The following is a 26,462-nucleotide window of genomic DNA, read 5'->3' as shown; positions in this document are numbered from 1 at the left end:
TAAGCATCTTTATCAGGAGATAGAGATTATAAAAAATAATCAAACAATAATTCTAGAAATGAAGGAAACAATAAACCAAATTAAAAACTCAATTGAGAGTATCACTAACAGAGTGGAGCAAGTAGAAGCCAGTATGTCAGATAATGAAGACAAATTATATCATCTTGAAAAGAGTCTAGCCAACTCAGAAAGGCTGGTAAAAAATCACCAGAAAAACATCCAAGAGTTATGGGATAACATAAAAAGACCAAACTTATGAGTCATCGGGATAGAAGAAGGTACAGAGATTCAAACCAAGGGAATGAGTAACCTGCTGAATGAAATAATTACATAAAACTTTCCAGAAATAAAAAAGGAAACAGATATACAAATTGAAGATGCATACAGGACACCGAGCACACAAAATCACAGTAGACCAACGCCAAGACACACTGTTATGAAGATATCCAATATACATAACAAAGAGAAAATATTAAAAGCTACAAGAGAAAGGAGACAGATTACATTCAGGGGTAAACCAATAAGGTTAACAACGGATTTTTCATCACAGACGCTGAAAGCAAGAATGTTATGGAACAATGTATTTCAAACACTGAAAGACAATGGATGCCAACCAAGAATTCTGTATCCAGCAAAATTAAGCTTCAGGTATGACAACGAAATAAAAATCTTTCATGATAAACAAAAGTTAAAAGAATTCGCAGCCAGAAAACCAGCATTGCAAAGCATTTTGAGCAAAACACTACACGAGGAAGAAATGAAAAACAATAACCAAAACCATCAGTGGGAAGTGCCTCAGTAAAGACAGAGGGCAAGGGGAAAGATAATCATGGAGAAACAAACTAATTTTTTTTTTAAAAAGGATAAATAATCAAAAATGGCTGGAAGTACAAACCATATATCAATAGTAACTTTGAATGTTAATGGCTTAAACTCTCCAATAAAGCGACATAGGCTGGTATCATGGATTAAAAAAAACAAATCCAACAATATGCTGCCTCCAGGAGACACATCTGATTGGAAAAGACATACACAGGCTAAAGGTGAAAGGATGGGAAAAAATATACCACACACACGGTCCTCGTAAGCAAGCAGGGGTGGCCATCCTCATATCGAATAAAATCGACTTCAAGATTAAGTTAATCAAAAGGGATAAGGAAGGACATTATATACTGTTAAAAGGAACCATTTACCAACAAGACATAACAATTATCAATATTTATGCACCAAATAATGGTGCTGCGACATTCATAAAACAAATTCTCCTCAAGTTCAAGAATCAAATAGACCACAACACAATAATTATGGGTGACTTCAACACACCTCTCTCACCATTGGACAGATCCTCCAAACAAAAGTTGAATAAAGAAACTATAGAACTCAATACCACAATCAATAACCTAGACTTAACTGACATATATAGAATATATCAACCATCATCAAGTGGATATACTTTTTTTGCAGCAGCACATGGATCCTTCTCAAAAATAGACCATATATTATGCCATAGGGCAACCCTCAGTAAATATAAAGGGGTGGAGATAATACCATGCATTTTATCTGATCATAATGGAATGAAACTGGAAATCAATGATAAAAGAAGGAAGGAAAAATCCTACATCACATGGAAAATGAACAATATGTTACTGAATGATCAATGGGTTACAGAAGACATAAAGGAGGAAATCAAAAAATTCTTAGAGATAAATGAAAATACAGACACAACATATTGGAATCTATGGGACACAATGAAAGCAGTTTTAAGAGGGAAATTCATCGTCTGGTGGTCATTCCTCAAAAAAAGAAAAAACCAACAAATAAATGAGCTCACACTTCATCTCAAAGCCCTAGAAAAGGAAGAGCAAAACAACAGCAAATGTAGCAGAAGGCAAGAAATAATTAAAATCAGAGCAGAAATCAATGAAATTGAAACAAAAGAAACTATTGAAAAAATTAACAAAACTAAAAGTTGGTTCTTTGAAAAAATAAATAAGATTGACAGACCTTTAGCCATGCTAACGAAGACAAGAAGAGAGAGAACTCAAATTACTAACATACGGGATGAAAAAGGCAATATCACAACAGATGCTACAGAAATACAAAAGACAATTAGAAATTATTTTGAAAACCTATATTCCAATAAAATAGAAGATAGTGAAGACATTGATAAATTTCTTAAGTCATATGATTTGCCCAGACTGAGTCAGGAGGATACACACAATTTGAACCGACCAATATCAATGGATGAAATTGAAGAAGCAATCAAAAGACTACCAACCAAGAAAAGCCCAGGACCGGATGGGTATACAGCGGAGTTATACAAAACCTTTAAAAAAGAATTAATACCAATACTTTTCAAGTTATTTCAGGAAATAGAAAAAGAGGGAGCTCTTCCAAATTCATTCTATGAGGCCAACATCACCCTGATTCTGAAACCAGACAAAGACACCTCAAAGAAAGAAAACTACAGACCTATATCTCTAATGAACCTAGATGCAAAAATCCTCAATAAAATTCTGGCAAATCGAATACAAAAACACTTCAAAAAAATTGTGCACCATGATCAAGTAGGATTCATCCCTGGGATGCAAGGATGGTTCAATATACGGAAATCAATAAATGTTATTCACCACATCAATAGACTTAAAGATAAGAACCATATGATCATCTCGATAGACGCAGAGAAAGCATTCGACAAAGTACAGCATCCCTTTATGTTCAAAACATTAGAAAAACTAGGGATAACAGGAACTTACCTTGACATTGTAAAAGCTATCTATGCTAAGCCTCAGGCTAGCATCATTCTGAATGGAGAAAAGTTGAAGGCATTCCCTCTAAAATCTGGAACAAGACAGGGATGCCCTCTCTCACCACTTCTATTTAATTTAGTCCTTGATACTAGCCAGAGCAATTAGACAGACAAAATAAATTAAAGGCATATAAATAGGAAAAGAAGAACTTAAATTATCTCTATTTGCGGACGACATGATTCTATACCTAGAAGACCCAAAAGGGTCTACAAAGAAACTACTAGAACTAATAAATGAATTCAGCAAAGTGGCAGGATATAAAATCAATGCACATAAATCAAAGGCATTTCTGTATATCAGCGACAAAACTTCTGAAACAGAAATGAGGAAAAACACTCCATTCACAATATCCTCAAAAAAAATAAAATACTTGGGAATCAACCTAACAAAAGAGGTGAAAGATTTATACAATGGAAACTACAGAACCCTAAAGAGAGAAATTGAAGAAGATCTGAGAAGATGGAAAAATATACCCTGTTCATGGATAGGCAGAACTAACATTATCAAAATGGCGATATTACCAAAAGTTCTCTATAGGTTTAATGCAATGCCAATCAAAATCCCAAAGGCATTTCTTGTAGAAATAGATAAAGCAATCATGAAATTCATATGGAAAAATAAAAGACCCAGAATAGCAAAAGTAATTCTAAGCAGGAAGTGTGAATCAGGCGGTATAGCGATAGAGATTTCAAACTCTATTACAGAGCAATAGTGACAAAAACAACATGGTACTGGTACCAAAACAGGCGGGTGGACCAATGGTATCGAATAGAGGACATAGAGACTAATCCACAAAGTTACATCTATCTTATATTTGATAAAGGGGCTAAAAGCATGCAATGGAGGAAGGATAACATCTTCAACAAATGGTGTTGGGAGAACTGGAAATCCATATGCAACAAAATGAAACTGAATCCCTTTCTCTCGCCATGCACAAAAGTTAACTCAAAAGGGATCAAGGAGCTTGATATCAAATCAGAGACACGACGTCTGATAGAAGAAAAAGTTGGCTCCGATCTACATATTGTGGGGTCGGGCTCCAAATTCCTTAATAGGACACCCATAGCACAAGAGTTAATAACAAGAATCAACAAATGGGACTTACTCAAACTAAAAAGTTTTTTCTCAGCAAGAGAAACAATAAGAAAGGTAAATAGGGAGCCTACATCCTGGGAACAAATTTTTACTCCTCACACTTCAGATAGAGCCCTAATATCCAGAGTATACAAAGAACTCAAAAAATTAGATAATAAGATAACAAATAACCCAATCAACAAATGGGCCAAGGACCTGAACAGACACTTCTCAGAGGAGGATATACAATCAATCAACAAGTACATGAAAAAATGCTCACCATCTCTAGCAGTCAGAGAAATGCAAATCAAAACCACCCTAAGATCATCTCACTCCAGTAAGATTGGCAGCCACTATGAAGTCAAACAACAACAAGTGCTGGCCAGGATGTGGAGAAAAGGGTACACTTGTACATTGCTGGTGGGACTACAAATTGGTGTGGCCAATTTGGAAAGCAGTTTGGAGATTCCTGGGAAAGCTTGGAATGGAACCACCATTTGACCCTGCTATTGCCCTTCTCGGACTATTCCTTGAAGACCTTAAAAGAGCATGCTACAGGGATACTGCCACATCGATGTTCATAGCAGCACAATTCACAATAGCTAGACTGTGGAACCAAACCATATGCCCTTCAATAGATGAATGGATAAAAAAATGTGGCATTTATACACCATAGAATATTATGCAGCACTAAAAAATGACAAAATCATGGAATTTGCAGGGAAATGGATGGCACTAGAGCAGATTATGCTTAGTGAAGCTAGCCAATCCCTAAAAAACAAATACCAAATGTCTTCTTTGATATAATGAGAGCGACTATGAACAGAGTAGGGAGGAAGAGCAGGAAGAAAAGATTAACTTTAAACAGAGACATGAGATGGGAGGGAAAGAGAGAGAAAAGGGAAATTACATGGAAATGAAGGGAGACCCTCATTGCTATACAAAATTACATATAAGAGGTTGTGAGGGGAATGGGAAAATAAACAAGGAGAGAAATGAATTACAGTAGATGGGGTAGAGAGAGAAGATGTAAGGGAAGGGGAGGGGGGATAGTATGGGATAGGAAAGGTAGCAGAATACAACAATTACTAATAGGGCATTATGTAAAATTGTGGATGTGTAACCGACGTGATTCTGCAATCTGCATTTGGGGTAAAATTGGGAGTTCATAACCCACTTCAATCTAATGTATGAAATATGATATGTCAAGAGCTTTGTAATGTTGTGAACAACCAATAAAAAAAAGAAAAAAAAAGAAAAAAAGAAGTAAGATCATCAGCTGCCAGTGGGGATGGGACAATCTGTCCAGCTATGTGAGAGAAGAGAAGGTGTGAAGTGGTGGTCTACGAGGATAGGACCAGCAAAAAAATAAAGCTTTGTTGTGTAATGTCTGTATAGCATTATAGGTCTGCAGGAGGTGTCTGTAGTCAGGTTTTAAAGTAAGAACTACTAAAGTTCTGGTCCAAACCAGATTTAATTTCAGAGGTACATGCATGGAAGGACAGGGGTGTAGATATAGACTAAATTCTCAAGAAAATTTGAATAAAATAAAAAGAGTAAAGAAGGCCAGGTTTTACAAGGGAATGCTTATGGAGATGGGCTCCTGAAACTGCTGAATAAGGATAGGAAGAGCCAGAGTTCAAGGGTAGGGGCAGCTGAGAAATGACCCCAAATCCTCAGGAATTGCAGACCTTCATTTCAGCACTGTTCCCTTCATTGTGGGCTGCCCTCCAAGAAATATCTGTTTCTATATTTAATTTAGTAATAAGAGAAATGTTACAGATACTAAGTATTTAGACGTTCTGCATCATGCCTTTAACCAGCAAGAAATGATAACTTACAAGTTTATTTAAAAAATATATTAACAGTCTGAAGGAAACAAGAATGTTATTGTTTGTTATTTCATTATTGCTGTAGTAGAATCAGGTAGAGAAGGTACTCATAATTTTGTTTAATAAAAATCACACTGTTTGTCTTAATAACTGATGTATCTAAATTTATCTTGGCATACCTCTTCTCTAGCACACATCTGTGTTTTTGGTTTATTTATTTTTTTTTGATTTTTAATCATACACATCTTTGCTTATTTTCATGGAGCAAAACCCTGGTTTCAACTGGGTGTGGGTGTGTGTAAAGTAAACAAACTGAAGAGGGTCAGCTGCCCTTTTGGAAGTTGACTACCCTGTACTTTTTTTTGACTTTGAAGACAGTTCTAAACTTTTTGGATACTTTCCCTTTTATATATCTTATAGGTTGGAATCATTAATTTAAAAGTATTACTTTGCAGAGATAGATTTGCATAAACTATTACTTTCCCTTAGCAATGGAATACTTTTCTAATATTATTTTTGAGTCAAGCTGATTTCCCTTAGGAAGCATTTTCCCCTCTTAATGTCAGCTTAACACATTTATGGGGAAATGTTTTAAACATTTGGCATTTGCATGAGCCATCCCTCTGGTTGTCACTTCCTTCCCCACCCCCAAAATACAAGGTGTTATTATAATTTGTCCTTCTATGACACCCTGTGCCTTCTCTGAGTTAAAATAATTCACATCTGCGATTGTTTTCCATTTGGTGGAAACTTTACTACCATGTAAAGCAGGTTCAATTTCATCAGATTAAAGAGAAGTTTATGGTAATAATTGGTACCTATGTATATCTATAAAGTTCAGTGAATAATTTTTTTTACTTGAGTACCTGGTTATGAAGATTACTAAATTATTTTTTTCTTGATGTGCTCATGTTTCAAATTAAAATCATACTGAATTTTTGCATTTCCATATTTTTAGCATCGTGTTGAGATGCCATCACATTTAGAAATAAGAGCATGAATACCGTTTTCCTACGCGGACAAGTTCACATTGAGAACCTCAGTTCTCTTAGAAGCTTAACAGGGTTGGACACTCTCCAGTGTCAGTATGTTTCTCATTTACACAAGGTAGAGCAGAAAATATTGCAGAAAACTGAAGTATCTAGTATAAAAAAATATTACATGGAATGAAGAAAATGTTCAACCACTATAAAATACAAATGATAGTATGAGGCTGAAAGAAAATTTCAAACTTGAAAAGACAAAACACAAATAGAGAGAATAAGAGGGAAGAGAGAATGAGCAGGAGGCAGAGAGAGGGAGGGAAATAGGGGGGGAGAGAGAGAGACAGAGAGAGAGAGAGAGAGAGAGAGAGAGAGAGAGCACACACTCAATTAACACTCCAAGGAATTATTTAATTTGGGTATATTCAGTACAAGAGTTAAATAATAATAATAATAAAAACTTGGCTTTAGATTATTACAGTCATTGAATAATTAAAAACAAATTTAACCACTGAAATAGTGAAATTAAAATTTGTCATTGAAAGTTCATTGTATTAATGATCATTTGAAGAATTCACTTACAAAACTTCTATTAATAATTTATTCATAAACAGGCATAAAATCTTATGTTGAATAACTTTTAAAAATTGTTGAGCCCTTATGTTTAAGGGTGTTTCATATAAATATTCCTTTGGAGGACCTACCAATTCTAGACAACGGGGATAACTTAAACATAGGCAAAGCTCAAAACAATGTAGGTGAAAAAATGCAAGGGAAAAATACTAGAGTTCTATGTTTAACAGGGCCTTTGTGTACACAAGTAAGTAAATAAATAAAAACAAAAAGCAGTGGATTAAAAGGAAAAGTCTCTCAGTCCACAAGCCATGGACAGTCTGGAGATAGGTAGTTGCTGGTATTGGTCCAGCAGGTCAAGAATGTCAAATATGAGCTCTCTGATTCTCTTGGCCTTTCCTTCATGATTTGAAGATAAGAATAAATGAATAAATGTATGAAAAGAAGGAGTTACTTTTCACAGTGGAAGTATTTGAAAAATTTTGAACATAATTGAAGAGTGATAATTCCAAAATTTCAAGTGGTCAAGTGTATATAGAACAAATCTTTGTAATTTTTCCAATTACCTGTATAAAAAATACAACTTGTTTTAATTAATGATTCTTTTTGTTCAAATGTCTAGTAGGGTGCTAGTCTTTGATTATCAATAAAAATTTGTGACCATGTTCAATATTGTGTTGGGGGCAGAGGTGGATTGCATAACAAATTTGAATGTCATTTGTTTTCAACTGGAATGATACATAACCCTAAAAAATGACTTGGTTATCTTATGCATCATCAATCTCATATCAAAAGGAATAACCATACTCTTCTTGAAGAAATATGATGAAAATGATGGGGGTCATGATGATAATGACAATGATAATGTTGATAAATACTTTTGATACACATATATGCCAGGTACTTTGCTAAGTATTATATATACATAAACATGTACACACAACATCTTCACCTCACAAAAACCTACAATGTGGGAAAGACTGTCATCCCTACATTACCTAATTAAAAGGTAAAGCACAAGAATTTAATTTGCCAAAGTCACCTCTCCAAGTAACTGGCAAAGATGGAATTGGAACCAAAGTAGATCTGGAGCTAACATGTGGTCTTAGTTTACACATTGAGGAACTAGTTATGACATGTGCAGTGTAGACTCATGTCACACAGGGAAGAATTCTCATGTTTAAAATAGCTGAGATTTTATATTTTTTTCTGAGGAACATGACTTTTTCTTTTTGTATTTTGTGCATAATCTATTGTTCTGTACAATATAAACAAAACAATAATTAAAGAGAATACTAATTTGCTTTAAAGTAGGTAAGTGAAATATCACCAATTACTCCAACCAGTTATCATCCTATCTCCTACGGAGAAAATTTCTGTTGCAATTATTACACATGTTAGCACTTAAAAAAAAAAACCTCGAATTCCTCTAATTAAAAAAAAAATTAAGAGCATAAAACTATATGGAAGTCAACAAAAGTATAAGGAATGGCTTTCAAAGTTTTACCTCTATCAAAAATAATAATAATGAGATATCCACAATAGACAGATGTAAGTCTGGATAGATTCATATCAATGCATCTTGGGTGATAGAAGTAGTTAGTTTAATTGCTGCTGCCCAACATTTAAATGCATTTTGTAGGTGGAATTTATTCATTTGAGGTTAAACATGTTCAGAAATAAAAATAGCTACTTGACAGGAAAAAAAGATGTTCATGTTAAAGTTGGAATTTGGGGGATGGGTCTAGGTCTGCTATTGCCCTCTTCTAGGAAAATCAAATAGATAAATATGTATTGCAGAAATTTTCTCTCAAAAGAAAACTCTTTCATCTACTTGCCAATATCAGATCAACAAATCAAGGTCTTACCATGATATAACACATGGCAAGAAAAACCATTTTTCCCCTCTAAATTTATTGCTAATAATAGTATGAGTATTGATAGCTAATAAAATGCCAATTCTAATATGTAGGCAAAAAGTTCATGCTTCCCTTTATGTTGTAGGTTTGGTGAAAGAGGAATTGATGAGAACCTTGGAGATTTCTTGAATAAGCCAGCTAAGACCTTTATTAAATAATATAATTCTACTTGTGAAAAGAGGAAAAATCTTACCTTTTGTCAATGGGAGATAAAAGAGTAATACATATATTTTCTCCTGTTGTTCAATTTTCCAAGTTTATGTCATGTACACAACTTAATTTTTCATATTACTTTTCTACGTTTTATATGATAACACATATTTCTGTTAACATCGAAATGTCTAAGTTCTTTAAAAATTAAAACATTAGCCTTTGTGAAAAATGCAACATTTAGTATCCATCAACTACATTCAAAGCAGTCAGTTGGGTATTTTGTGAAGTTGTTCACTCAAATGTTGAAAAATAGTCACCCAAATGCTGAAGTTTTCAGTGTCCAATGTTTTCAGTGTAACTTGATGGATGTAATATAATATTTTATGATGATATAGCACAAATAAAGGTTGAATCTCTAGGCATATAACTTTAACTGTTGGGAATAAAATACAAAATTATTAATATGAAAGTAGGAAAGAATGCAGTAGAAAATATTGTTACAAAATAAGAATATGATGTTAGATTAATTGAGTCTCTGAGCCAAACTTTTGGACACTATAATGTGAGAAATGTATGCATATTTAACATAAAGTGCAAAACTAATTAGCACACATAATGATGAAGAGCTATCTTGACTGATCACACAGATATATAAAAGTACTTTTAAACTGTTACAAAATGCCATCTGTAAATAAGTGTTCTATATGCAGTAACAAAATCATTTAAGTGCTCATATAAATGAGCTTCAAGTTCACTGGCTGGTATTCTATGATCTTCCCACTGTGATTTTATTATTTTCTTCCTTCATAAGGCCATTTTACTCATCATAGGTTTCCAATAAATAGAATTAACTATATTCAAGGTCATGTACATATTCCATTTTCTAAACATTTAGCAAATTTTCACTACTTTGTCTTCCAGGGAAATATCATTAGTATTTAATTTCATTATTCAATGCTTTTTCAACTTAAAAATACTTTTTTGAATATTCTGGTTTGGTATTTTAAAATACTGTTATGAAAAATAGATCTGACAGATTTAACAAGCAAAATATCTCCAAAACCACAGTGGATTTTAGTTTTAATATCCAGTCTAGGAATTCTAGCATATAAGAGTAAATTATCAGCAATTCTAGATCATTTCTAACACAGGGCTTAAATGCAAAAACAGAAAGACGACCTTGGCACAGAAAATTTATGTAATAGGGTACAATGATTAAGGCATAGTAACAGATGAGGTAAAAATAAATGTTCTTTGATCTTTGGGAAAAGAGAGAGCAAGGAAAAGAGAAAATAGATAAGAGAAGAAGATGTGTTATTTACTTCTGGGTAAAAAAATAAATAAAACAGGAAAAACTCCACTTCCTTAAGCCCCTACCACTACTGGCAAGGTTAGTTTTTGAATTGACACAAGATAACGTCATCCAAAATATTCTTTTGCCTCAACTTTCATATTTTGTTCTTAAAGGTGTATACAAGGTGTGAAGAATGGGCAGAATGTAGACCTAGATTGAAGTAGGTCAGCAGTTATTAGCAGGAAGAGCAGGGGAACTTGGTATCAAGTCTAGAGTTGCTAAACTAGGAAAAAAGAGACAAATATAACTATGTAAACTACAAAGATGGACAGTAGTCATAAAGAAGTATCAACTATGTGAAATAAGACATATTCATTAAAGTGCAATTATTAAAAACACTAGAAGGGCATTCACAACATATGAAACAGGGTGCTCGATGCCAAAGTTTGTGGCCTAACTTTGGTAATGTGGAGGTCTTTGATACAAAATGTCACAATAATTGAATTACATGTTAATATGATCACCAGACTTTGTTTATCAAGGATAGACTTAAGACAGCAAAGAATGGAAATGATGGAGACCAATTAATAGGTTATCCCCATAAGTTAGCCAAGAGAAAGATGGTAGATTTTAGACTTCTGGCATTTGTATGAGGACCTCTGTAGATAGTCTTCCTATGATATATCCAAAACTGGTGAAAATTAATTTTAAACTACCCCCATACGGTCTTTAAAAAATGAACAAATGACTTAAAGCTAATGGAAAAAATAAGGTTATTCAACAATCTACCAAGATTGTCAAAAACCAGTTGAGCCTTTCCCCACCTGTTCCCATTTTTCACAACTGAATTCTTATTCCAGATGAATACAGCTCTCCTTTTCTGTAGTTCTCAGGCAAGGGCTATGATTTCTCTCTAGAAGTGTAGCCCCCAGCATTTTTCATCCCCTCAGCTCTGTGTACTGAGTATAGTCAAGAGCAGCTGAGAGATATGGAGCCCTCCTTCTCTCTCTCTCTCTCTCTCTCTCTCTCTCTCTCTCTCTCTCTCTCTTAATTTTTAAAAATTTGTTCTAATTAGTTATACATGACAGTAGAATGCATTTTGACACATAATACATAAACGGAATATAACTTCTTATTCCCCTGGTTGTGCATGATGTAGAGTTACACAGGTCATGTAATCATACATGCATGAAGGGTCATAATGTCTTATTCATTCTACTACCATTCCTACTTCCATGCCCCCTCCCCTCCGTTCACTCTCCGCTGTCCAAAATACTACCCCCCTTATTGTGAATTAGTGTAGGCATATCAGAGAAAACATTCAGCCTTTAGTTCTTTGGGACTGGCTTATTTCACTTTGCATAATATTTGGAGCTCTCCTTCTCTAGTTGCCTTATGGAGCATGAGCTATATTCCAAGAATAGCTGGAATACTAGAGCTCTGATTTTTCCTTGCCCCATCTCAATTGTAGAGTATTGTTTCCACAATAGAAAAGCGAGTTGAGAAGATCAGATACTCCTTCCCCAACCCAGTACCCATTCCACAAATCTAGGTGTGCCTTTGAGAGAAGCAAGCCATTGTGGCCACCCCTCAGTATCTCTGGAGCAGATATTTTGCCAAGGAGTAGAAACAAGTCATAAGAAAATAGAGCTCAATGTTCTTCCAAAGGAAAACTGAAAGTTTTTGGAACAGAGTATGGAGAAGTTTAAACTCAAGGCCACTCTCAAACACAATGGAGATTTTGATGATGATCAATTAAGGAGGAGGCTGTTGTTACCTTAATTACTATTAATAACAAGTTAACCATAGAAAACCAGAGATGGAGGCAGTGAAGAGGAACACTTTGGGAATGAGAAACTGCTTCATGGTCTGACCTCAAAGACTATTTCTGCAAAGAGAAACACATTTTATTAGATCACACTGTGGAGCCATCTACACCCCAAAGGCACTGTCAAAAACAATAGATCAAACAGCTGGTAATAAGTGGAGGCTCACATCTGGTTAACCTTCATATCAGAGATAGATAGCTAAATGGAAAGACATAAAGGGGACCCTGCCAAAACCACTGTCTTCCCAAAGTGGCTGTGTTCCCTATGAGAAGCAAAATGAAGTTGCATACTTCAGTAGAAGGGCTCTTCACTTAAATTGCTGAGTCATGTCACTTAACAGAAAAAAATGTAAAATAAAACAAAGTCCACTCTGGAAATGAGGAGACAGAATCAAGAATGCTATATATGTTATCTTAAATGTTCAGTTTCCAACAAAATTTCTAAGCTATGAAAAGGAATAGAAAAATGTGAACAACAGAAATAAAGCTAGCAATAAAAAGAGTCCATGTGACAGACTCAACAGACAAATTTTTAAAATACGTTTAAAGAGAACTAAAGCAAACCATGCTCAAAGAACAGAAGGTGTGATGACAATATCTCATCATATACAAAACATCAATAAGATCAAAATTATAGAAAGAAATGTACATGTTGAGTTGAAAAGGATACTTACTAAAATGAAAAATGTTACTAGAGCATTTAAGAGGAGATTTGAGCTGGCAGAACAAAGAGGCTATGAACTTGAAGAGTTAATGAAATCTGAAGAACATAGAAAATAGAGAGTTGAGAAACATGGCCAGAGCCTCAGAGAAATGTGGGAGGCTGTTAAGTGTACCAACATATGCAATAGGGGAATGCCAGGAAGAGTGGAAAGAAATAAGTATAATTATATTCAAAGAAGTAATACCTGAAAATATCCAAAACATGATGAAAATCATTAAAATGTTGAAAGAGAAAGACAATCAGAAAATCTTGAGCATAGCAAGAGAAAAGCAACTAATCACATTGAGGGAAAACAAGATTAGTAATTGTTTATTACTTCTCATCAGAAACCATAGAGGCCAAAAACAATAGGAAAGACATATTCAAACTGATGAAAAGGGAAAATGTAATCAATAATCATTCTATAGGCAGCAATCTATCTTTTAAAAGTGAAGGTGAAATTACTATATCCCAAGATACACCAAGACTAATAGAATTCATTGCCTGCAGAACTATCTCATAAGAAATAATAAAGAAAGTTCTTCAAGCTAAAAGCAAGTAATCCTAGAGCATAATCTGAATCTTCACAAAGAAAAAAATATTGGATAAAGTTAATTATAGAGCACAGTATAAATATATATTTCTTCTTTCTCCTCAATTGACATAAAAACAATTTGTATAAAACCATATGATGGAATATTTGGGGAGACTATAATGTGTAGAAATATAATGTACTTCCAATAGCAGAACAAAAGAGGGAGGTAGAAGAAAAGATGCATTGTTGAAAAAAAAATCAAATGGTAACTCAAATCCCCAGAAGCAATGTGGAGTAGAGAGATGACATATAAGAAACATAATGTAGAAAATTTTACAAATATATATTTTTCTCTGCTTTTTTATTTCAATTTTTAAAAAAATATAAAATTATATGAAGAATTATAACAGTGCATTGCAGGATTTGTAACATATGGAAGGTACATATAAACCAATAATAGAGGAAAAAGGGGAGCCATGAAAAAGTGATGTTTCCATATCTCACTGGATTAAGTCAATATAGCATTGAAGTAGACTCTAAAAAGTTAAAATGTAAAGGGTTAGCCCTAAGCAATGACTAAAACTAAATTACATTGGAAAATAGAAAATACTTTGAAATAAATGAAAATGAAGATGAGGGGATACAGCCAAATTAGTATTTAGAAAGGAATTAATAGCTGTAAATTATTGTATTAAAAATAAAGATTTCAAATCTATAACCTAATCTTTTCCTTAAGAACTAAAAAAGGAGAGCAAATTAAACACAAAGTGATCAAAAACAAATATTAAATATTAGAATGGAAATTAATGAAATAAAGAACAGAAATTAATAGGGAAAAATTAGTGAGTCCAAAAGTTGGTTCTTTAAAAAGATCAACAAAACTCACAAATCTTTAGACAGGCTAAACAAAAATAAATAAATAAATTAAAAAGGCCCAGAGTGGGAAAATCATGAATAAAAATGTAGACAACACTACTGACATTTAAAAAATAAGAAATATCAACAGGAAATAATTTGAACACCTTTGCCAACAAATTTAGATAGCATAAATAAAATGGGCAATTTTATTATTGTATAAACATCACATGTACCATCGTATTTAATGGCAAAAAAATGAATACATCCCCTCTAAGATCAGAAATAAGACATGGATATTTGCACTTGCCATTTCCATTAAGCATTATACTGGAGGTTCTAGTCAGGACAATTGGAAAAGAAAATGAAATAAAATGTATCCATATTGGAAAATAATGTCTTGTATATAGACAATCCTCAGGAATCCCAGAATCTTTAAAAATATTAAAGTACAGAAAATTTGACTGTGACAATATACAAATACACAAATGTCAGTTGGTCTTCTATATTCAAAAATAAGCAATATGAGAAAGAAATTTAAAAATAATTTCTGGAACTGGGATGTAGCTCAGTGTTAGAGTATGTGCTAGCACGCATGAAGCTCTGGTTCAATCCCCAGAACTGAGAAAATAAGAAACAGAAAAGAGGCAATTTTATTTACCATAGTATCAGAAATACAGAAAAATATAGAGGATTTAAAAATATACTTAATAAAAGAAACATAAAACAAATTCTGAAAATTTAAAAACTTAAAATATTTTAATTATGAAAAGTAATAAAGACAATCCATGTTTATGGACAAGAAGAAAGAATATGTTGAGATTTCCACAACTGATAAGCTGATGGAATGTTTTCACTGTCAAAATTCCAACTATTGTGCAGAAATTGATATCCTGATCCTAAAATTTATATGGAAATTCAAAGGATCTGAAACAGCCAAAATTATCTTGAAAAAAAAAAAAAAACAATCAATTCACACTCACTAGCATGGATCCAATAGGAAAGGCAAATAATGACAAGGGTTGGTGAGAATGCATAGTCATTTTAACTCTCCTTCATTGATGGTGAGAATGTAAAATGGTGCAGATACCATGAAAATAATATAGCGGTTCTTCAAATGTTAAACAGACTTTCTTCATGACCTCCCAATCCCACTCCTGGATAGATACTGACTATAAATGAAAACATACTTCCACAAATATAACTTGTACATGAATGTTCATAGCAGCATTATAAATAATGCCAAAAGGTGGAAACAAGCCAATGTCTATCAATTGATGAATGGATAAATAAAATATGATATAGCCACATAATAGTATATTATATGCAATAAAATGGAATGAAGTACCAATACATGGTACAACATGTATGAATCTTGAAAACATTAATCTAACAGAAAAGGCCAGCTATTTACATCAAATAATCAGAAAAAAAAAAACATACTTAGAATGACAAAAAAGATATTAGTGATTTCCTAGGGTTTGAGGAATTGGGTAAAATGGGACGTGACTGCTAATAGGTTTGAATTTTCTTTTATTATTATTAATTTTATTTCATTTTGTTATGGATTTTCTTTTAGACATGATGAAAATTGTGGTGAAGTTTGAACAAATCTATGAGTGCAGTGAAAATTATTTTATTAACACTATATTGTGTGATTTGTCCATATCAATATCAATAAACCTAAAAACTGACACAATGAAAACTCAGGTTAAGTAGAGAGTGGTACAGATGATAAGAATTCATCATTTCCAAATATATTTTTAGTAGAGACAACATATTGGATGAGAAGAAGAGAGATGTCAAATGAATCTGATTATTTTAGGCTTAGAAGAATTTAATTGTCATTATGATTGAGAATAGAAATTAGACTTTAGTTTAAATTAAATATTTTTTTAATTTAATGATAGAATAAATATGTTATATGGATTTCCTATTTGCTATTTCCAGTTATATGTAATAGGCAGCTGCTAGAATGTCTTCCAATGATCTCTGTGTCCTTGTATTCACTTGTTTAATTTCTCTTCTGCTGAGTGTAGACTGGACCTGATGACTGGCTTCTCATGCATATTGTGTGATAAGCAATGGATTATCACTCCCACCCCTCTCTCTCATACCTTTCTTAGAACCTCTCTCTGATAAAACCAACAGCTGTATTGTGACTGTTCCCGTGTGGCCAGGAACTTGGGGAAGATCCAAACAGATGATGGTGAATTGAGATACTGAAACAATCCAATAGCTTGTAAGAAACTGAATCTTGCCAACAACCATGCAGGCTTGGCAGAGGTCTACTCTCCAGGTGAAACTTAAAATGACTATCACTTTCCTGGAAGTGCTATAAAAGATCTTGAACTACAGGATCCAGTGAAGCCATGCTCAACTTCCTGATCTATATAGATTGTGACATACGTAGTATGTATTTTAGATCTTTAAGTTTGGGACAATTAGTTTGAAGGTACAAATGCACTTGATTTCTGAAGTGTGTTACATAGATACTTGTATCAAATGGTTACGTATTTCATGGAATCCTTTTAGAATTTATGAAATTGTCAAAAACATTTATTTTATTTTATTATTTGAATTATTATTAAATTAGTATGAAATCTATCTTCTTGACAAATTTTTAAGTTCAAAATACATTATTGTCAATTACAGTACTCTCACAAATCTCTAGAATATATTCATCTTGCTAGACTAAAACATACATAAGTATGTTCCATGTTTAACAACTCCCCATTTTATCCTCCCCCCCCCAGTCCCTATAAACTACTATTCCGTTCTGGGATTCTTTGAACTTGACATTTTTAAATACCTAATGTAGGAGTAATCATGTAATATTTATGTTTCTCTGATTAGATTCTTAACATAATATAATAACCTCAATATTCATCCATATTATTGCATATTGCACAAGTTTCTCCTTTTTCTCTATGTTTTATGCTCAGGTTTATTATTAATAATGCATAATATATGAATATAATATATAAATAATAATAATGCATGTGAATGTATCCCCTCTTCTGAATGTAAAGACTGTGTATCATCATTGAATTTTGTGATTATTAGTTTTTCCTAAATTCCCTACTTTTATACCCTATTAGTTTTAATTGTCAATTCTTGGCATCTTTTATTTGCTGTACAGCACAAGGCTGTATGTCACATGATCCATTAAGATGTTGACACTGCAGGCATCCATAGTCAGTTCTCTCTGACATTCGTCTTATTGTGCCATAAATTCCATTTTCATATTCCTTTGATTACTTTTTAATTTGACATCTATATAGCAGATTGAGTGCAGTCTATTATAACACAGATTTTTCCATAGATGCTTTTTGATAGGTTTGTTTTTTATAAGAACAATCTAAATTTCAAAATTTTTTACTTCACAAAATTGAATCTAATTATGAGGAAATTATATAGATTTCATAAATATGTAAAGTTTTAAAAAGTAGAATTTATAAAGCTCTTGCCTTTATTTAAAGAATCTTTATTTACTTGGTCAAGAATAAGATAGCCTACTGTTCAATAGAACATTAAGAAAATTTACATTGTTATTGAAAATGTCAGCATTGAAGACAAAAAGTTGGTCCTTATCCCTTCAGGGTACTTCATGATCTGTAATTATCAGTGGACTGAAAAGCCACACTGATTTGGGAAATTTAATGAGTATGTATGTAAAAGTTAAAACAACAAAACAATTCTCAAAAACTTTTTTCATATGTCTATTGCAGAATAAAAATAAATAATTCAGATTTATGCTACAGGCACTCTTCTTTCTGTGATTAAAATGGAGATGCGGGTTAAATCAGAATGATTTTTGGTAACTTTTTCATTAGCTGCTTTCATGTTAGTTGATGCTTCTAGTTTTATCCAGCCTTTGTTATCATCTTTGAAGATTTGCTTCTATTTATTGACATGCTCAAGCAACTGAATGGCAGCAAAGATCTGATTTATTAAAGGAAAATGAACTAAAAATATTTTTCTTCACTTTATTTCCATACTAAGTAAGGTGTATTGTAGCTATGCTATCTTGGTTGACTGTGCTTATCATTAAATTGATGCTATCTGTCCAGACACACACATGCACACATACACACATGCAAAACATATGTATCCATGCATTAAGAATGATACACACACATATACATGCACTTACTCACACTGCATCCCTTTGTGCTCATACATGCAACCCCCACATACACACCATATCATGTTTACCTGGATTGAGCAATGACAATTAATAAAGCCTCTTCCAAAATAATGAAGGGTTAAAGAAACTGTATGACAATGTGTTACTCTCATGATTTTTAAACATGTATAACAGAAAATGAACTCTATCCAGAAAGAACTCAGAGAAATTCCACAAAAGACCATGCTGATTGATTATGTTTTAAGAACCATTTCTGAAATATCACTATGAAACTACTAATATGTCATTTGAATCATTTTTGGAAATGCTATGAGAACAATTGTGATTTTGAGATTGACGAACCCTATGCCACTCAAGGTCAAACTAAAGAGTAGTTAGGAGTACAGGACAAATTTAAAAAGAAGTAGCGGGAGGACACTTTTGATTTCTACCCATATAAATATTCATTTAGTTTGAAAATCTCTTTCCATAATTGCTTCAGTGGAAGCTAGATGAGTATTTCAAGATGTTCAATTCAAATTTGTGGACTGATGTTGTCAGTGATCACAGAATTTTAAAGCTGAAATTGATCAGTGGCATTATCTGGTCCAGTGCTTTTGGTTGGCAGATGAGTTGATGTAAATTAATTATCTCAAAACTTTGTGGTGTGGAGAATGAAAAAGGGAGTTATTACTATTTTGGGGGGAGAAAAGTGAGGCAAGAAGACATTTAAAAAGTTGCCCACTCCATTAGAATTTTGTACTAGCAGTTGGGGCTAATATTTATCCTGCCAACATCTCAGTCAGTGTTTTCTACTGTCCTATCCTGTCTCAATACTGTTGATGATTTTAAAGTGTCACCTGAATAGGAAAAGAAGATCATTTAATAAGAAAGAAAGAAATTTCTTGCTCTCTGGACAGTAAACATATTGTAATATTATGTTAATAGTAAAGGTGGGGCTCTGAATGTTACTGTTTAAAATGTCCTGAGTTATTATTGAGTTGAACTCCAGAAGAAGGACAATGTCATTTCAATATGTGTTTTTAACAGACTTCACTTAAGTTACAATATTTTGACTGTGCAGCACATAATAAGATATATTTTACAAAATATACTTATAGGTTTAAGTCTAGCTTCTAGCCACGCTAACTAAACAAATGTAATTGCTCTGAATGGACTCTAAATAGCTTTCAACATTTCATTACAAAGCAATTACATCTGAGTCTTTCCCAGAGCTCTCAGCATGGCTTTTAAAAAGAAATTACACAAACAGGTGAAATCAGCCATTATGAAATATGACCTATAAGCCTAAAAAAGCAAGGCTTCAGAGTGGTAGAGGAGTCAGGAAGGTTTCAAGCAAGTGAAAAACACATTTTATTTTCAAAATAACCACAAATGAGAAAATTTAGCTAGCTCACTAAAGGTATGTTTATTTTTCAAAAGGGGAAATTTACTTAATTCTACAATATTATAAAGCAGTAGTAAATCTATTAGACTCTCTCTAAGGGTTAAATGATGACTAACCACACACACACACACACACACACACATTAAGCCATATATATCTATATATTATGCATATATAGATAAACATATGTATATCATATATATAATGAATATACAAGTGTATGATATATTTATACATTATATATATATATATATATATATATATATATATATGTATATTTGACTATTTAAAGGAAGGTATAGCTGCATACTTATCTATTTAAAGAAATAACTGCACACTTGTCTGTATTTAGAAAGGACATAGCACCTATTGAATGCTTGCTGAGTGTCAGGCACTACCTTAAGCATATTATACATACCCTCACAGTTGTTTCTATTATTCTTATGTTTACACAGGGGAAGTCTAAGACATAGAGAATCTAACTAATTTATTCAAGATCAAGAAATCATTGCTAGAAGCTCAGGATTCCAACAAGTTATTCTGGTGACTGAGTTCATGATCATAACTGCCTTTGATGTTATTCACACTTACTTCTAAAGGTTCTTTGTGCTGATCTGATGCTATCATGGGAATTTAGAGCTGGAAAGAGAGGGGGTTAACTTAATATCTAGGCACAACTTTATAAAATATTACAGCATCCATTTGAGGGCTTGGCTTCCAAATATATATTTTTTTAAAAAAATGAAGATAACAACAATTACTCAGTACAAAAGAATTCCTCGTTTTCATGACAGGGTTCCCTAACCCAGACCCAGGGTGTTTGGGCCCTGTGATTATCACAAACCTTTGTGATTATATGTCTAAATGTGTATCTGAGTGTTTTTCTGGAAACAAGATTTCAATCTTCCATTACATTTTTAAAGGGATACATAACTTCACTAAGGTCTACAACAGAGGTACGTAAACATTTTAGTAAAGATCCAGAGAGAAATATCTTACGCTTTTTGGGACAGATGGTGTAATGTGCATCTGCTCAACTTTACTGTTACAGTGGAAAAGCACCTGTAGATGATATGTAAAGGACTGACTGTGGCAGTGTTCAAATAAAATTCATAGGTGGACTTTGAAATTTGAAGTTAGTATAAATCTTATATTACTAAATATTGTTCCTTTGATTGCTTTTCAATCATTTAAAAAGTAAATAACAAAACACATTTTTTTTGGCTCAGGGACCATAAAAAACAAACAATAATTCACACTTGGCCAATGGGCCCTAGTTAACCAGTTCCTGGACTAGACAAGTGATTCTTCTAGGCTTTGTTGGCATCCTTTTGAGAATTTCTTGAAAATGCAAATTCTCAAGCTACTCTGCTGATTTCCTGAATCAGCACTCTCAAAGTAAGACCCAGTGTCTGTGTTTCAAAAAGACTTTTAGGTGAAATGAGGACACATTGAACTTTGAGAGCCACTGATCTAGAGTCATTATTTCAATGATTCAATTCATCCATCCTTTCATTTGTTCTTGCAGCAAATGATTTTTAAGCAAATAATTTTTATAATTATATGGCATTTGGAATGTAATGGAGAAATGGAGGATGAGAAAGTACTTTTTGGTCTTTTCATTGATACTCTAATAATATTCTAATAAAACAGGATGTAACAACTTTCTGAAAATGACCTTTTGAAAGACATTACTGTGATTTTTATCTATATGTATCTATATAGAAAGCTATCTATCTACATATCACATACATCTCTCAGCCCCATGGGTGTATACACTCCTGAAATAAAATACCACAAAACACAACATGCATCCTTAGTACCTGTGCTATACTCCAATATTCTGTTTTATTGTATTTCTATAGAATTTAATATAATAATAAAGTGATTTAATAATCCACTACTAGATGAGAACTTATAGTTTGAAAACTACTGCAATAAAATGTGCTCACCAGTGCAAATTCCTTATTGAGAATCATTTGCTCAACTAAAGATGACTCATTGTGGAAGAGGTGTGGCTGCATGTGGCTCCACATGTGTGGAAACCACCAGAACTCATTCACAGACCTCAGCAGAAGATCATCTCCTTCATCTTCCTCTTCAGTTCCTATAAACACAAAGTTAAAAATGACTTTAGTGAAAAATTTGTACTAGTTTAAAAGTTATTTTTGTAAAATTTATTTAATCCTTCATGCTACTGATACATAGGTCCAATTATGTGATTTTTCTAATCAGGAAAAATTACATCAGAGACAAGTGATTTTGGAAGTCATGGAGGTAGTTGGTGCTGGCCCTAGGGGCAGAGAGTTGCTTAATTTAGTATTTAGGAGTATTTTATTACTGATATTTTTATTTTGAGAATTGCTAGCATGTTGTGACAAAAGAGTAGATCTACTTTTAAATCATTTGGGTTTTTTTTGTTTCAAAATTATCAACTTATTTCTCATTGTACAAAGAACTCATGATCAAAGATAATTCCTTTTCTCTTAAAAGTTTTCCTACACATATATGCACATATATATATATGAAAAATTAGTTTGTAATTTAACTTGTGAATTGTTAATTTTTTTCTGACTACAAAAATCATGCTCACTTATTTTACAAATACAAAAAGCACAGTGAAGTAAGATAAAAATCCAAACAAAATCAAAAATAAAACTCCCAAATCATACAAATCCATCTTCTAGAACTAACCAATGGGAAAAAAAAAAAACAAAACAAAACATTTGTACCATTCTTTAAAATTCTATTTATTTTTAAGTGAATAAATGAATAGTTTAATTCCATCTATCTTACTATTATCAATGAACATTCAAAGTTTCTCATGGCCAATAAACTATAAACCAACTTGTGTGTCTTTTTAAATATACTCATTGTTCCTGGAATATAATCCTTAGTCCACAGTCCTTTAAAATTGGAAGAATCGCCTGATTTAAATAGGATTTTGGCAACACAAATGTCACTACAAAGAATAAAGAAATGGAAGTTTAAAAAGTGGGTAAGTCCTATGAATAAAATGAGCAGATAGCATTCCTAATTTTTGTTAAAGTTATCTAATAATAATTAGTAACACAGATTCACAATTTATTGACTTTCATTAATATAGTAAAAGAATATTGAATATTGAAATCCAAATGAGGAAGAGTTTATCTCTTCATCTGTAGCATCATTATGCTACAGATGTTTCTCAAGGCCATAATTTGGCAGACTCAATCATAGATTAGAATGAGTTACTTCATGTCACATATGATGAAGGAATTGATGGTTCTCTCAACTCTCTGGAATTAGTCCCCTGTGCTTTGAATACAGACTGTTTGAGAAATGCTTCTATTCACTTTAAACTCTGTTGATCATTATTGTAAGTGGCGGGAAGCACATAATGCATACTTGACCAGGAAGAAGGTCAATTACTCAATTTAAAGAAAATTTTGCAGACTATTGATATAAACAGATGCATGACTGATTGTAAAATCTTGGTAATTTTTATATCAGAGATTATGCCAATTTATAAACACACTCCATAAGGTTGAGAATGACATTTAAAGCCTCCTTTTTTTTTTTTTTTTTTTTTTTTTAATAATATTTTATTGTTGGTTGTTCAAAACATTACATAGTTCTTAATATACCATATTTCACAGATTGATTCAAGTGGGTTATGAACTCCCATTTTTACCCCGTATACAGATTGCTGTGTCACATCAGTTACATTTCCATTGATTTATAAATTGCCTTTCTAGTGACTGATGTATTCTGCTGTCTATCCCATTCTCCACTATCCCCCCTCCCCTCCCCTCCCCTCCCCTCCCCTCCCCTTCTCTCTCTCCACCCCCTCTACTAAAAATCGTTTCTTCCACTTATATAATTTTTATCCTACTCCTCCTTTCCTCTTATATGTAATTGTGTATAACCCTGAGGCTCACCTTCCAATTCCATGCAATTTCCCTTAACTCTCCCTTTCCCTCCCGCCTATCATCCCTGTTTAATGTTAATCTTCTTCTCCAGCTCTTCCTCTCTACCCTGTCCTTGGTTACTCCCCTTATATCAAAGAAGACATTTGGCATTTGTTTTTTAAGGATTGGCTAGCTTCACTTAGCATAATCTGCTCTAATGCCATCCATTTCCCTCCAAATTCTATGATTTTGTCATTTCTTAATGCAGAGTAATACTCCATTGTGTATAGATGCCACATTTTTTTAATCCATTCATCTATTGAAGGGCTTCTAGGTTGGTTCCACAATCTTGCTATCGTGAATTGTGCTGCTATGAACATCGATGTAGCAGTATCCCTGTAGCATGCTCTTGTTAGGTCTTTAGGGAATAGACCGAGAGGGGGAATAGCTGGGTCAAATGGTGGTTCCATTCCCAGCTTTCCAAGAAATCTCCACACTGCTTTCCAAATTGGCTGCACCATTTTGCAGTCCCACCAACAATGAACAAGTGTACCCATTTCCCCGCATCCTCGCCAGCACTTGTTGTTGTTGGACTTCTTAATGGCTGCCAATCTTACTGGAGTGAGATGGTATCTTAGGGTGGTTTTGATTTGCATTTCTCTGACTGCTAGCGATGGTGAGCATTTTTTCATGTACTTGTTGATTGATTGTATGTCCTCCTCTGAGAAGTGTCTGTTCAGGTCCTTGGCCCATTTGTTGATTGGGTTATTTGTTATCTTATTATCTAATTTTTTGAGTTCTTTGTATACTCTGGATATTAGGGCTCTATCTGAAGTGTGTGGGGTAAAGATTTGTTCCCAGGATGTAGGCTCCCTGTTTATCTCTCTTATTGTTTCTTTTGTTGAGAAAAAACTTTTTAGTTTGAGTAAGTCCCATTTGTTGATTCTGGTTATTAACTCTTGCGCTATGGGTGTCCTATTGAGGAATTTGGAGCCTGACCCCACAGTATGTAGATCATAGCCAACTTTCTCTTCTATCAGACGCTGTGTCTCTGATTTAATATTGAGCTCCTTAATCCATTTTGAGTTAACTTTTGTGCATGGCGAGAGAAAGGGATTCAGTTTCATTTTGATGCAAATGGATTTCCAGTTTTCCCAGCACCATTTGTTGAAGATGCTATCCTTCCTCCATTGCATGCTTTTAGCCCCTTTATCAAATATAAGATAGTTGTAGTTTTGTGGATTGGTTACTGTGTCTTCTATTCTGTACCATTGGTCCACTCGCCTGTTTTGGTACCAGTACCATGCTGTTTTTGCGACTATTGCTCTGTAGTATAGTTTGAAGTCTGGTATCGCTATACCACCTGATTCACACTTCCTGCTTAGCATTGTTTTTGCTATTCTGGGTCTTTTATTATTCCATATGAATTTCCTGATTGTTTTATCTATTTCTACAAGAAATGCTGTTGGGATTCTGATTGGGATAGCATTGAACTTATAGAGAACTTTTGGTAATATCACCATTTTGATGATGTTAGTTCTGCCTATCCATGAACAGGGTATATTTTTCCATCTTCTGAGGTCTTCTTCTATGTCTCTTTTTAGGGTTCTGTAGTTTTCCTTGTATAGGTCTTTCACCTCTTTTGTTAGGTTGATTCCCAGGTATTTTATTTTTTGGGGGGATATTGTGAATGGAGTAGTTGTCCTCATTTCCGTTTCAGAGGATTTGTCGCTGATATACAGGAATGCATTTGATTTATGTGTGTTGATTTTATATCCTGCCACTTTGCTGAATTCATTTATTAACTCTAATAGTTTCTTTGTAGACCCTTTTGGGTCTGTTAGGTATAGAATCATATCATCTGCAAATAGTGATAATTTAAGTTCTTCTTTTCCTATTTTTATGCCTTTAATTTCTTTCGTCTGTCTAATTGCTCTGGCCAGTGTTTTGAGAACTATGTTGAACAGAAGTGGTGAGAGAGGGCATCCCTGTCTTGTACCAGATCTTAGAGGGAATGCCTTCAATTTTTCTCCATTCAGAATGATGCTGGCCTGTGGCTTATCATAGATTGCTTTAACAATGTTGAGGTATGATCCTGTTATCCCTAATTTTTCTAGAGTTTTGAACATAAAGGGATGCTGTACTTTGTCGAATGCTTTTTCTGCATCTATCGAGATGATCATATGGTTCTTATTTTTAAGTCTATTGATGTGGTGTATAACATTTATTGATTTTCGTATATTGAACCAGCCTTGCATCCCAGGGATGAATCCTACTTGATCATGGTGTATAATTTTTTTGATGCGATTTTGAATCCGATTCGCCAGAATTTTATTGAGGATTTTTGCATCTAGGTTCATTAGAGATATTGGTCTGTAGTTTTCTTTCCTTGAAGTGTCTCTGTCTGGTTTAGGTATCAGGGTGATGTTGGCCTCGTAGAATGTCTTTGGAAGTTCTCCCTCTTTTTCTATTTCCT

At 33.4% G+C, this 26,462-nt stretch overlaps 1 protein-coding gene across 1 annotated transcript in view; it reads right to left on the bottom strand.

Annotated features, from left to right (window-relative positions):
- LOC308654776 (bifunctional heparan sulfate N-deacetylase/N-sulfotransferase 4) overlaps window positions 1-26,462 on the bottom strand; it is a gene marked incomplete at both ends in the record, with an annotated part of 250,397 nt that overhangs the window by 113,969 nt on the left and 109,966 nt on the right. Inside the window, one exon of the mRNA XM_081304425.1 lies at window positions 22,049-22,203. Within this exon, the coding sequence (XP_081160551.1) occupies window positions 22,049-22,203 (155 nt within the window). The remainder of the gene's footprint in view (window positions 1-22,048; window positions 22,204-26,462) is intronic.

Source organism: Spermophilus citellus (genome assembly GCF_964194105.1).
Source record: "Spermophilus citellus genome assembly, chromosome: 8".
Taxonomy (NCBI): domain Eukaryota; kingdom Metazoa; phylum Chordata; class Mammalia; order Rodentia; family Sciuridae; genus Spermophilus; species Spermophilus citellus.
Note: the sequence above shows the minus strand (reverse complement) of the source record. Positions and strands in the feature narration are given on the sequence as shown.